This window comes from Eleutherodactylus coqui, chromosome 4, assembly GCF_035609145.1.
Source record: "Eleutherodactylus coqui strain aEleCoq1 chromosome 4, aEleCoq1.hap1, whole genome shotgun sequence".
NCBI classification, from domain to species: Eukaryota; Metazoa; Chordata; class Amphibia; order Anura; family Eleutherodactylidae; genus Eleutherodactylus; species Eleutherodactylus coqui.
The window spans coordinates 63,378,897-63,392,574 of record NC_089840.1 but is presented as its reverse complement, the minus strand read 5'-3'; the positions used below and the strand labels follow the sequence as shown (position 1 = coordinate 63,392,574).

The window sequence follows — 13,678 nt, the reverse complement described above, 5'->3', positions numbered from 1 at the left end:
CCACTCCTTCATAAGGGAATTCATATAAGGAATAAGGTTGGTGTCACATGAATACATCCAGAAAATTACTTTGAGGGCAGTTTCACAGACAGGTTTTTGTGGCAGTTTTTATTGCAGTTTTTTTTAGTCAAAGTCAGAAGCAGATTCAAAAGTTATTGGAAATATACAGGAAAGACTTATACTTCTCTTTCCTGCTGGATCCACATCTGGTTTTGGCAACCCCCCCCCCCCCATCAAAATCTGCAAGAAAAACGTGCGTGTGAAATCACTGTAAAGGTGTGTTATGGGAATACTATCATATTCCAGAAGAGTTCACCGGTCTGCTCCAAATTGGTTATAATGAGACGTTAGCATGCATGCAGATGTATTTGAGCCTGAGCACATTGTTGGTCATTCCCTACTATGCTACTTGGGTATATGGGAATTACGTGTTTGGTAAGCGGCATACACCTGGGGCGTTAACATATGTTAGTCATAGAGTCATTACATACTAAGCCAATCCTGAGTTGTTATAATGTTGGGGGCATGCATGTAACTGGTGCGTCATGTTCAACTATATATGTACCGTTAGGATATGTCGAAGCAAGTAGGCTATTTTCTTCATGTCTGCATTCATGAATTTTTAATCTGGTTCTAAATAAGGACGCTTTTTTAATCCTTGGATTTCGTTGCTACATCAATTTTCTCCTATGTGGCCTCACATACCTGCGACATGGCTCAGTGAACTCTTATCCGTGCACTGATTACACTCTTCTACTGGGACAGACACTGGAGACTGAGGTGATGAGCTGTTTTTATCCTTCCCAGAAAGAAATGGACTGGGGTGCGGTGTTTGTCTATCTATATAGATATGAAACAACACAGGAGAACATTTTGCCTATTTGGGCTTACAATTTAACATACCTCTTAAGCATAACTTTAGATAACTTTTCTTCATATAAAATTACAAATTCTTCAGACCCAACTTGTCTTTATCGTCTTGACACAACATTGCAGAAAATTCTGTATCATCCTGTTTTCTGTTCCGCATGAAGGTTTTTATAATAATAAAGCAAGCTTTTAACATTTTCCATTTTATTGCATATATTTTTCAAGCTTGGATAACATTTAACTTTATATGAGTACAAATATATACTTTTGAGTGCTTTTTGCTAGATACAAGGACCACTTAACCTTAGAGTCAAGTATATCCTACAGTACAGTCTTGTCGAGTTCTATAAACAGTTCGTTTAACACTAGAGATGAGCGAACGTGTCCGTTACGGACACATCCGCACCCGGACACCGGCTTTAGCGAACACTGCAGTGTTCGCGCGTAAGTGTCCGGGTGCCGCCGGGGGGCGGGGAGATGCGCGGCGGCGCGGGCGGCAGTAGCGGGGAACAGGGGGGAGCCCTCTCTCTCTCCCTCTCCCCCCCACTCCCCGCCGCACCCCCCCGCGCTGCCACGGCGGCCCCCGAACTTTTTCGCCCGAACACCGAGGTGTTCGCAAAGTTCGGTGTTCGGGCGAAAAAGGGGCGGGGCCGAACGTGTTCGCTCATCTCTATTTAACACCCATCTTTAGAAGAAACAGAATCTTAATGTTCAGGCTTTATGAGTATGGGAGTCTTTATATCGTGAGTATAGGGGTTTCAATTCCGAAAGGGGTCTTTACTTTTGTGGTTTCTCAAAACTGATACTTGCTAATTACCCTATATGCCTCGAAAGTTCTAAGGGTCTTTTCACATTGCATTTCTGTGATACAGCCCTAGAACCATCCTAGGTTCCATCCTCTATGCGAGCTTAGTGCTTTTATGTCCAGTGTAAAAAAAAAAACTAACATCGACGGAAACTATGTGAGACATAGAATAAAGAGGTCTCATTGTCACATATGCACCTCTATGATGGCATCCAGTTTCCATTCTTCTGTCCCCATACAGTTTTCTGCATAAAGGGTGAAAAGACAAGATAAAATCAGTACTTGACAGCATCAACCCAGTGTGAAATAAGCCTAAAAAGTCCAATTGTTGATTAACAAATCTTGTCTCAGCTAGGATGAATGGCTTTTGCAATTTTGGATTCTTCTACTAGTGTCTCATCATTAATAGTTTGTTTCCTTGTGGGTAAGTGCTAGGTTGGTTGTGTGACAAGCAGTAGAGTTAATATTTTATGTTGAGGACCCCTGACTTTTGACCTAATCTTTTTTTAAAGTAAGTCTTAAGGGTTCGCAAAGTTTTTTCCTTGGCTATTCAGTTTTAATAGACCCAGATGATCTTTAATCAGATACCCTGTCTGTCAGTGAGAGAAAGGGGAAAGCCAACGATCCTGCCTCTATCGCCGATTTGTCCCGGATTAAATACTCCGAGTGCTCTTACCACTATGACCACTTGTCAAAGGCCTCTATCGATCACTGTAGTGGGTTTGCAAGCACAGAGCCATTAGAATACAGGTGGATTTGTACCTAGCTTTCCCAAGCTGCTGCACACATGCAGAATGAAAGCTCAACTCACCCCCTGTATGGTCTAACGTCTCCAGCACTCTACAATGCCCACACACGCACTCACTGCCACCACCAGCTTTTATCACAGGGAAGCTGGAACCCAGACTAGGAATTATGAACACAATCTTTGGAATTATGGTTCGTTTTAAAATAGACAATGCTTGACTAATAAATTGCAGATTTATTCTAAATATAAGTCTAGCAGTTCTAAATATTTATAAGTACACACAAATATACAGAAAAATATGTTATAATAGAGGTAAGGTTTACAGGCCTACACAACAGAGAGTATTTAAAATAAAACAAGGAGAAAATAAAGAAAGATACCAGATTTGGGATATTCGGCCCAAGTTATTGTTTGTGCGGAGTCACTAAAGCAAATGGGGGAAGCCTTACACTGTAACGTACTTCCGAAGTCTGACAATGGGGGTTCGTTTAGCCCTGAGTTATAAAGGATTTCCCAGAACATACCTCCCCGGCCCCCTCTAAGGTCATTTAGAGAGGGGTTGGTTATATGCGTACAACCTCTGAAAAACTGTAATTCCCCATTTTGGCCATATCTCCACATCAGGAATATATGCCTGGCATATTTCTGGTCATGATTTTATCTATTCAACAATATCAAGTATGGCACATAAATTATTACCAGGTACATGGGGGGTGATATGGGGCCTATACTGCAACATGTGTAGATATGTTTTATTTATTTGGCCTGTTAAATTCACAAAATATAATTCATATCAGGCTAGGACCTTCACAGGACTAATAATTCTTAATAAGAGATTTTCCCTTAATAAAAATCTTGGAGCCAGGGAGTCTGTGGGAACCCTCTGAGTTGTCACACCTTGCTGGTAGGGGGCTAATTAACATCCCCTGTTACTGCCTTAACTTAATTTGCCATCTGAACAAAGAACTTCCAAAGGCCACATGGTCATCAAAGGCCTGGCAGTTGTGAGGGAGGGGGAGGACAAGGGTTGAGGATGTCAGTTCAACTTTCCCAGTATTCTGAACGGCAGCTGATGGGCAGCTGGTTGATACTGCATCCATATCCTTATAACACACTGTCTGGTTAGACATATTCCAGAAATTCTGATAAAATGATGTGTTCAGAAGGGTTGGTTCTCCAAGGTCATGATACTAGTCATCTGTAAAACTGAAAATAGGGCAGTGATTCTCTGAGGTAGGAATCTTATTGAGACCACTGACACCCAAGTGCTTAGATGGCATTGGTGGGTATTCCCACTCTTGCTGCCATGTAAAGTAGTGATACAATTACATTTGTAGACCATTGTTATAATTTTTTAATGTGCATTCTAATAAAGTTCTTACCAAGCAGGTTGGGTGCTGAGCTTCATCATCAGTGATACTAAGGCATGTTCTTCTCATAGTTTATCCAACAATACTGATGAAATGAAGTTTAGTTACTACTTTAAGAGGATCTTCAAAAACAATTCGCAATGCTGAGGAACAGTCCTAGATTATGCTGAGCCATGATAAGAAGGCTCAGAGTGACTATAGAGGTCCTGTTTAGAATGTGTAGTTATCTGCACTGTTGGAGGTTGAATTTAATCATTATCTTAACCCTTTCCGATCCAATTTGTATCCTGGTTTTCCTAGGGCGCTTACTGTTTTTCTGCCATTATACAACAGCGCTATCTGCTGGCTAAAGCCAGTACTGCATGGGGTGACACGTTGGGCAGGCTTCGACAGCAGAAAGGCTGGCAATATACAGTAAGAGAACCCCGGCGGACGTCTTAGAACATAAGAGCTGTACAACCTTAAATTATAATGTCTTCAGACATCACACAGTGGATTGGAAAGGGTTAACCTTGTCATTTGGCAAGGTCCCCTTTCGGCTGAGCTTTAATCTTCTGACATGTACTGTAGACTCACACTATCCTCAAGCAACCTTTGGTGCAATGAATAATTCAAAGTGCATTGTATGATCATGAGCCCAGATGCAGCCCAGATGCAGCAGAGCAGCACCAAATCATAACATCTTCGTCACCATACTTTACAGTTGGTTGCTAATTCTTCTTAAATTAAAGGTTGCCTTGCTTTTCACCAACTGTGTTGCCCGGTACTTCTGTCTCTATCATTGCCTCACGTAAAAGGGACAATATTAGGTATGGCCCCTGACCTATACCTTGAGGTACCACTCGAGAACAGGGCAGTAAAGGAGGCAGACATCAGTAGGTAATATAAGTAAATTATCCCTGTTTTTACGTAGCAGAGTGATAGGGTAAAAGTAGAGAGACAATATCAAATGGCTGTCTTACTCATTTTTGAGTTTTTGCTTTTTTTTCTGTTTAATTTATGTCTAGTTGTTCACTTATATTATACTCTATCATATACTAAATAAAAGTTACCTTAGTGGTTTTCTCTGTGCGTTCTCGCACCTCAATAAATACACATTAGTCTAGTAGCATCCCTGTAGACTATTGTAGTGAAAGGGTTGATACTAATATCCTTAGACGTTTAGGGTAATAAAAAGTTTAATGACATCTTTCCTTGTAGACTAGGGTAGTGAATGGATCATTATAAACATCCCTGGTGGTCTATGGCAGTAAAGGTGTAAATATCTGCATTTCTGGTGGTCTAGGAATATGAAGGGCTCAATATACCTTGGTTTTATACAGTAAGGAAAAGGTTAATGGTAACATTCCTGGTGGTCATGTGCATAGAATGTGGTCAATGTCTGCAACCCTAGTGGTCTAGAGTAGAGAAGGGGTTAATACATTATACATGGTGATCAGCTGACTGCCATGTGTCTGGCTTCTCTGATCTGACTGTTTTTGCTGGGGAAAGCTTCTTCCAGGAATACATTTCCAACTGTTGCAATGGAAATGTAGCATTATCATGGCGGGTATTCAAGAAATAGCTATCCAAGAAATACATGGAAACACTGGTTTTGACAAAGTGGGAGACACTCTCATAGAGCAGCTATCTAATAAGGCACACAGAGAAGTTTCTTGACTTAGGAGTGGAAGGTGGTTTCGGACATGTAGGACATGTGGAAAGAAATTGTCTTTCTGAGACAACCCCTCAAGTCTTGTGACTTTTGTTTGATTGTAACACCAGCTAGTCATATGAATGTTTATAGTCATTTGTTTTATACATGCATAATACATGAGATTATAAAGACTCACCTGTTATGTTTCTCTTCATTATACAGCAATTCCACAATGAGCCGACGAGTGGTGCGCCAGAGCAAATTCAGGCACATTTTTGGCCAACCTGTAAAAGCAGATCAGATGTATGAAGATATCCGGGTATCTAAGTTAACTTGGGACAGTTCTTTCTGTGCTGTGAATCCTAAATTCTTGGCCATCATCGTTGAATCTAGCGGTGGAGGGGCCTTTATAGTGTTGCCATTAGCGAAGGTAAGTTACAGTGTGTTAATGAAAAATTCTATATAAACTATCAAGACTGAACATTGTGAGAAAAAAAGCATTTGGATATCCATACATAATATCTCTATCTATCCATCTATCTATCTATCTATCTATCTATCTATCTATCTATCTATCCTCGAGTATAAGCCGAATCAATAAGTTTTACCACAAAAAAATGGTAAAATTTATTGACTCGCGTATAAGCTGAGCTACACTCGAGTATATACTAGGTAAAAAAAAACAGCAATACTCACCTCCCAGCCAGCGTCTGTGCCCCAGGCGGCAGTGCGGAAAGCTGCTTCAATTTCTGTGTTCCCGACGGCGGTGCGGCAAGCTGCTGAAATTCTCCCCGCTGTCATCCCCCGCTGTCCTCTCTGCTCGGCTCTGTCATCCTCCGCTGTAAGCGCTGTGATTGGATGGAGCACTGGCTGTAGTTGGCTGGCTCTTGATCCAATCACAGCTCTCACTTACACATCGCTGACGGTGGGGGATTTGAAAGTCGAGCAGGAAGATGACAACAGGGAGAATTCTAAAGCAGTTTGCTGCACGACAATCACAGCCGGCGCTCGATTATTCACAGCCAATCACAGCCTGGTGGCGGGGGATGACAGATATGAACAGAAAGGATGGCTGGGGATGACAGCGGGGAGAAATCCAGCAGCTTGCCACACCGCCGCCGGGAACACAGAAATTGAAGCAGCTCTCCGCACTACCGCCGGGGACACAAACACCAGCTGGGAGGTGAGTATGCAGGTTTTTAGGGTTTTTTAACTCTTCCCTGACTCGAGTATAAGCCGAGGGGGCTTTTTCAGCACAAAAAAACTTGGCTTACACTCGAGTATATACGGTGTATATATATATATTCAGATGTATATTATATATATATACACCGTATATACTCGAGTGTAAGCCAAATTACAATAAATAATAGGTTTTGATATAGTTTAAAGAGGTACATACAATATATACATATATGTATTATTAATTTATTATATATAATATTAGTACATTGTACATATTAACCTAGTAAAGTTAGCAGAGGGGTATAGTGTATATATTACTAGGGTGCCAGTGCAGTATACAAGATGGGGGTGTGCATTATATAATACTGGGATATAGTGTATTATAGGCTATATTGCTGTGGAATAAATACAGACATTTGCACTGTACTCCAATATTGTTTCCCTGTATAGCGCACTTGAACATTTATATACACTGTACCATTATTATATATACTATATGTATACTCTGTGACAACTTATAGCTCTGTGGTCGCAGCAGGTCTAGATTTTCCTTTCTTGTTTATTTCTCCTTTTTATTATTTTTACGTATTATCTTGCTCCTATCTTTCTTTCTTTGTTTCTTTTTATATTATTTTCTGGTTGTTAGTTTATAAAATAAGAAAATTATATATCCGGCGATATCCACCTACATATCTGCTGATAAACAGTCAAAGATTGCTCCATGTTATATCACCATATGTTTTGGTCCAGATATTGGACCTTAGAGCTGTTAAAAATGTCTGAATAATTATTAGGGTTTTAGATATTTGTCTTGAATGATTGTTAAAAATATATTTTTTAAATTAATTATAGTGCCCTTTCTGTGACCCCACTTAGTTAAAGTGACCCTCTGTGGCTTCACAAAGTAATAGTGCCCCCCCCCTCTTAATTAAAATGTCCCCTCTATGGCACCTCTTACTTATAATGACCTCTCTGCTGCCCCCCTTAGTTGCGCCCCTCTGTGGCCCTGTTAGTTACAGTGTCCCTTCTGTGGGTCCTCTTAGTTAAAGTGTCCCCGCTTTGGCCCTTACTAATTGCAGTGGCCCCTCTTAACTACAGTGCTGACCCTCAGCTTTTGCTCTTATCACTGTGTATCCTGAGTTGCTGAAAGGAGTGTATGATCACATCACGGTGCCTTGACTTTAGATGAAAGAAGTTAGTAGAAGGGAGACCCATGGTGGCAGGGCGGAGGCATGCCTTCCTGGGATGCCAGAACAGCTGTCTGACTCTGGGACTGTTCATCCGAATCGGGGATAGTTGTGACCACCTATAGCTCAACCTGTACCATGTTTAACTGGCAACACTGGCATTTATTTGACAGAAAATAAGGTTAACGTGATACTCAAAAGTGGGAGTCACATGGAAACCTGTCATTTTGGGCGGGTTACTGTGTTTGGCTATTCCTTAATGGGGTTTTGTGGTATCTCACCTGTTGTTAAGGTCTTTGCAGGGTCAACTGTGCTGAATCCATGGGCAGCTTCTAGAAAATCTTCTAGATTATCCGGTTGCCTGCAGACAGGGCTGGATTGGCTGATTAGTGGCTGGCAGGAAGCTTGAGAATTGAGAAGAAGTAGTGGATCTGAGGTTCGGCATGTCCAGCTGTGTAGGAGGATCCATGGAGGATCTTCTGAGGCAACTCATTGTGCGAGCGGAGCAGAATGGTGGAGAACAGTGGTTGTAGGGATGTCTGACTGAGCTTCCCCTACCTAACCAGGAGGTTACTAGAGCTGGCGTTGGAAGGATCGTCGGGGACACTGCGGTGGACACCAATGTGGAGCCGTAACAGGAAGTGGAGGAGAGGAGCTACGTGCCCAAGCAAGAGGACTCAAAGGGTGTCTTAGCCCTATTTCCCGTCACCTCTTTCTGACAGAAGGGCTGATGAAGTTTGTAGGTTGCTGTCAGAGACGGCGGGGTAGGCCCAATGTGTTGCGTCAACAGGATCCAGGTTAAGAGCTCCTTAAGGGAGAGTCCTGGTGGTCAAAATCAGACTTTAGCCATTGGTAATGGTGTTATTTCTCCTATTTTAAGTACAAATACTGTGGATGTCTCTGCTGAAAATAATTTGCTGCTAGTTTTATCAGGTTTGCTACAAACGAGTGTCACAGCTGGTCAGACTAATTTACCAAAGACTACAGCTGTGGGTCCTGCTCCAGCTTGGGAGAGCAATGTTTCTGTCCGACTTATTTTGGAAAGGGGAACAGGTATCAGTCAGGTCTGTATGAAAGAGGCACTGATTTACAAGCTGTCCCCTTTGGGCTTCCATCTCCCTCAAAAGCATGAAGGAGAAGATAGAGAAGGGAGAATTTGTTGATTTGCTATCTCTACTACCATCAGCAAAAGATTATGTGTCTAAGTTTGACAAGAAAGCCAATGACAAGGAGGACGAGAGGAAGACGTCTCCAGCAAAAACTTTTTAGAATTGGCTACAAGCACTTTGTATTTTTTCTGCTGTTGCATATGAGTGGTCTCAAGTCAGTGCTTTTGGACTTTTTCAGCACATTGATATCATTATAAAATCTTATTGCAACTTCAAAGGATTGTCTTGGTTCTCATACCATGAGATGTTTTGCCAGAAGCTGGCTGTGTATCCTAATGTGAAATGGAGTGTGAAAGACATTGGCCTAGGGTTGACCCTCATGCTCCACCATCTAATTTTAAATCTCAGCCCTCTGGTGCCGCTTTGTAGATTGGCTTTCATGTAGGCGTATGCTTCTCCCTTAATGAAGGTCAACGTAAGTGGCTTCAGAATTGTAGATATCGCCACAATGTTCATTCTGTGGTGGGGCACATGCTATGTCTTATTGTTTCAAGAAAGCCAGTCAGGTTAGCTGCTAGACCTCTGGTAAGGAATCTCTATCCAAAAGCTTAGACACCAGTGAGGATGCTAAGAATCCTTCCCTGGCTAGAGGTATATACCCAGATTGTCAGAAGGTGGAGCTAGTTAGGTCTGGTTTTCGTGATGGTTTCTTCATTCCTGAGTTTACTGGTTTTGGCTGTGTATTGGTTAAAAGCTTGAAGTCAGTTGATTTATATAAGGATGTGCTTAGGGCTAAAATTGTAAAAGAGGTAGCAGAAGCTTAGGTAGCAGGTCCCTTTGATTGCCCCCTTTCTGCAATTTTTAAATTTTGAAGGTAATTTTTTATTTTATTTTTTTTTAAATTTTGCTACGTGCCTCTCTATGGGGTGTTCTGTATCTTGATATTATTTTGAGGCTTTTTCATCTTTTTTCGCCTCAAGGGTGATTCCAGTTGGTCATACTTTTTCAAGAAGGTTGTTTAGTGTTTAGTGCCACCAAGGGTCTTAAGTCCCCATTCTCTCATGTGAGGCTGGCATGTTGTTTGAAGGAAGATTTGGTGATTTGGCTTGAATTTTTACCTGATTTTAACCCTTTCCAATCCAATTTGTATCCTGGTTTTCCTAGGGGCTTACTCTTTTTCTGCCGTTATACAACAGCGCTATATGCTGGCTAAAGCCAGAACTGCATGAGGTGACACATTGGATAGGCTATGACAGTAGAGAGACTGACAATATACAGTAAGAGAACCCCGACGGATGTCTTCCAACATCGGAGCTGTACAGCCTTAATTCATATTGTCTTCAGAGGTCAGACAGTGGATTGGAAAGGGTTAATGGCCACTTGCAGTGGAAAGTTGTTTTTGTTGAAGCTTGGGAGTTGTATTTTTTCACTGCTCCGTCTGTTTCACACGGGTATGGCACTTTCTGGGATGAGCATTGGTCGGCAGAGCCTTAGCACGTTTCGTGGGTTAGTAATGGTGTTACAAGGAATTTGATACTGTTGGAGTTATTTCTAATGGTGGCGGCAATAGTCCTTTTTATTAGTACTTTACAAATAGACCAATTTTGTTGAATACCGATAACAAAGCGGTCATTTTTGCAATTAATTGTATGTCTTTTAAGATGTGATATTCTTGTGAAATTACTGCACCATCTTGTCCTACTGTGCCTTTATTTGAATATTTGGGCATAAGAATGTAATTGTGGATGGTTTGTCTTGCTAGCTTTGATAAACAAATTTGGTGGGTGCCGACTGTCTGGCTCATCTTTGGGGTCTGACATGGGACTGATCTACCAAATGTTGGCCCAGTCAGTGGCACCCAAGACATGTCAGGACTACCAGTCAGCATGGCAGTTATGGGTAGATTTTTGTTTTGCCAAAAATATTGATGTTTTGGTCTTAGTATTTGACTTTATTTGTTCTCTTTTTGTGCAGAAATGATTTGTTGTCTGATTTTGCCCTGTTTTTTTATCTTTCAAATTGTTTTTGCATTCTGCCTTCTTGGCTGCCTTTTTCAATGCGTTGCAGATTAGTGAACTAATAGCTGGGTCTAGGGTTTCTGTTGCTTCTCCTTTGCCTTCTCATGTATTTTTTGGTGATGGCTTTTTTAAATTGTTTTTGCGTTGGCCCAAAAAGGCTAGGTTGGGGAGTTTGGATTTGAATGAATAGTTTGGTTAGTTCAGATCTATTTCCTTTGCAACATCTGTTAGCTTTTGTGACTGCTAAGCCAGTATGTGGTGGTTCTTTGATTCTTCACGAAGATGGTTTATCACTTTCAAAGTTTCAGTTTAACCCTTTCCAATCCAATTTGTATTCTGGTTTTCCTAAAGGGCTTACTATTTTTCTGCTGTTATACAACGGCGCTATATGCTGGCTAAAGCCAGTACTGCATGAGTTGACACATTGGATAGGCTCCAACAGCATAGAGGCTGGCAATATACAGTAAGAGGACCTTGACGGACGTCTTCCGACATCGGAGCTGTACGGCCTCAAATCATAATGTCTTTAGACATCAGACAGTGGAGTGGAAAGGGTTAATAGTGTTGTGAAGAACTGTTTGGCATTACGGGGTTTGGTTGATGTTCGTATTACTTCTCACTCCTTCAGAATTGGCGCTGCTACTGAAGTGTCTTCTCTGGTTTCCAGTGTGGAGGCAATTACGAGGATTACATTGCATATCTGGACGGATCTGATTATTGTCTAATTGTTTCTATCCATAGGTCCCATGCAGCGCTGTATTTGGATAATTGGTCACTCTTTTATATTTTGGGCTCAGAAGAGAGCATCGGGGAGATGTTATTTGGAGAATTTTGCAGTTGCACTAAAATTCAAATTTTTGGGGGTGATATTAGAGGTTTGAAGTGGGGTGGGGTTTTAACGGAAATCCTGCGTAAAAGGAAGGTATGGCCTGACCCCAATATTTTTATTCAACGTGCTGGTGGAAATGAAATGAGTAAGGTCTGCACTTTAGACCTGCTGTGGGAGATAAAAAGGGATTTAGCGAGAATTAAGTGTATTTTCCCAGACGTGGTTCTCTGTTTTTCTGAGATCGTTCCTCGTCTGCTTTGGTCCTTCCCTGATCTTATGTTTGTTGAGAAGATTAGGAAACGGCTGAAGAGAGCGTTAATTTAATTTCTGTGGGGGGTTTAGTTTCCTTCATTCTGAGCTAAAGGGTTTCTTACCTGGTTTTTATAGAAATGACTGCATTCATCATATTGAACAAATAATACAAATATCTGTGTTTGCTTTGACTTTCCTATCCCTGACATCAGCTGGACTCACAATGTAATTCACCCACATGTGCTGCTAAAACTAGTACTGATTTTATAAGAACCATTTAAGGCTAGGAATACACCGCGACTTTGGCACCGACAGGGGTCGTGCGCCCAAAGATTGCCGTGTAGCCCTGTGACCTTGCATTGAATTCAATAGGGTCTTGGTGCAAGTCACAGATTGCCATGACTGCGACCCATTACAAAAAATTCACCGAGGTTGGATTCTTGTTACCTGATGGTTGGAGTTACAGCAACCGGAGATTCACACTGGAACCTCTTTGATCCCAATAAGTGTGTGAGATTGCAGGGCTACGCAGTGATCTTTGGTTTTACGACCCCTGTCAGTGCCAAAATCGCCAAGTAGCCATAGCCTAAGGCCTTATTCACATCACATTTTCAGCCTACGCTGGAGGTATATGTCAGGAGGATCTCCTGACGCATACCTATGATGGAAGACTGCGATATATCCTGCTGCATAGGCATATAGTAGGATATGTCACCTTTAGGCTCCCATTTTAAAAGAAAACCTACCTTTTCGTATACTTAAACAGCTATACTGGAGCTTTAGACCAATGAACGGAAGTGTTGAGGACATTCTATGGGGTAAATGGAGACCAATGCATATGTCTGGCACATCCATAGGTCTCTGTTTATTCCATAGAATGGCATATACATATTTATACACTAGATTTTCACCGCATATAGGCTGAGGGTGTATTCACACAGGGCAGTTTGGATGAGGTAGAAACTGCATCAAAAACTGTATTGCAATTTCACATGCATTTTTGCTGCGGTTTTGCCATGTGAGTGAGACAGAATTGCACTATAAACTCGTGGTTTTTATATGGTTTTACACTCAAATCGCAACGTGTAAATACAGTCTTATTGAAGGCTCTAAACATGATGTGAAAAGAGCCTAGCCTATGTAAAGTGTTGGAGTGTTGAATAAGGAAGGAAGAAGGAAAGACCAACTTTTGACTGCCTGTGTATTAGTATGCATCATTAAAATTGGCCTCTAACTCATTGGGCTTTTTTTTGCCTTCCTCTGGATCAACATTGGGGGTTAATAGGCTGAAGTGGATGGACATATGTCTTTTTTCAGCCTTACATACTATGTTACTATGTATTAGGGATCATTCAGATGAGCGCTGTTAGCAGCACAAAAAGATTACTGCCATAGTGCTGAACAGGTCGCGTGAACGGGCTACTTCAAGCTATGTGAAGTAGCCTGTTAACACGATCTGAGGTGCGAGGTGCGTGCTTTCATGGCTCCCATAGGAGCCTATGGAAAGCTCGCAGCAGAGATAGGACATGTCCTATCTTTGCGTGCACTTCGAAGCCGACATGCAAGTTTGCACTCGCACGTCCTGCCTTTGTTAGGTGCGCTGATTCAGTGCGCCTAACATTCTCTCATAGGAACCTATTGGTTGCTAACAGGGCGAAAACTGCGCTTA

General features: G+C 41.7%; 1 protein-coding gene across 1 annotated transcript in view; it reads left to right on the top strand.

Annotated features, from left to right (window-relative positions):
* Nucleotides 1-13,678, top strand: part of CORO6 (coronin 6) — a 92,323-nt gene that overhangs the window by 26,211 nt on the left and 52,434 nt on the right. The window contains exon 2 of the mRNA XM_066599586.1: nt 5,652-5,859. Coding sequence (XP_066455683.1) covers nt 5,662-5,859 — 198 coding nt within the window. The 5' untranslated portion in view covers nt 5,652-5,661. The remainder of the gene's footprint in view (nt 1-5,651; nt 5,860-13,678) is intronic.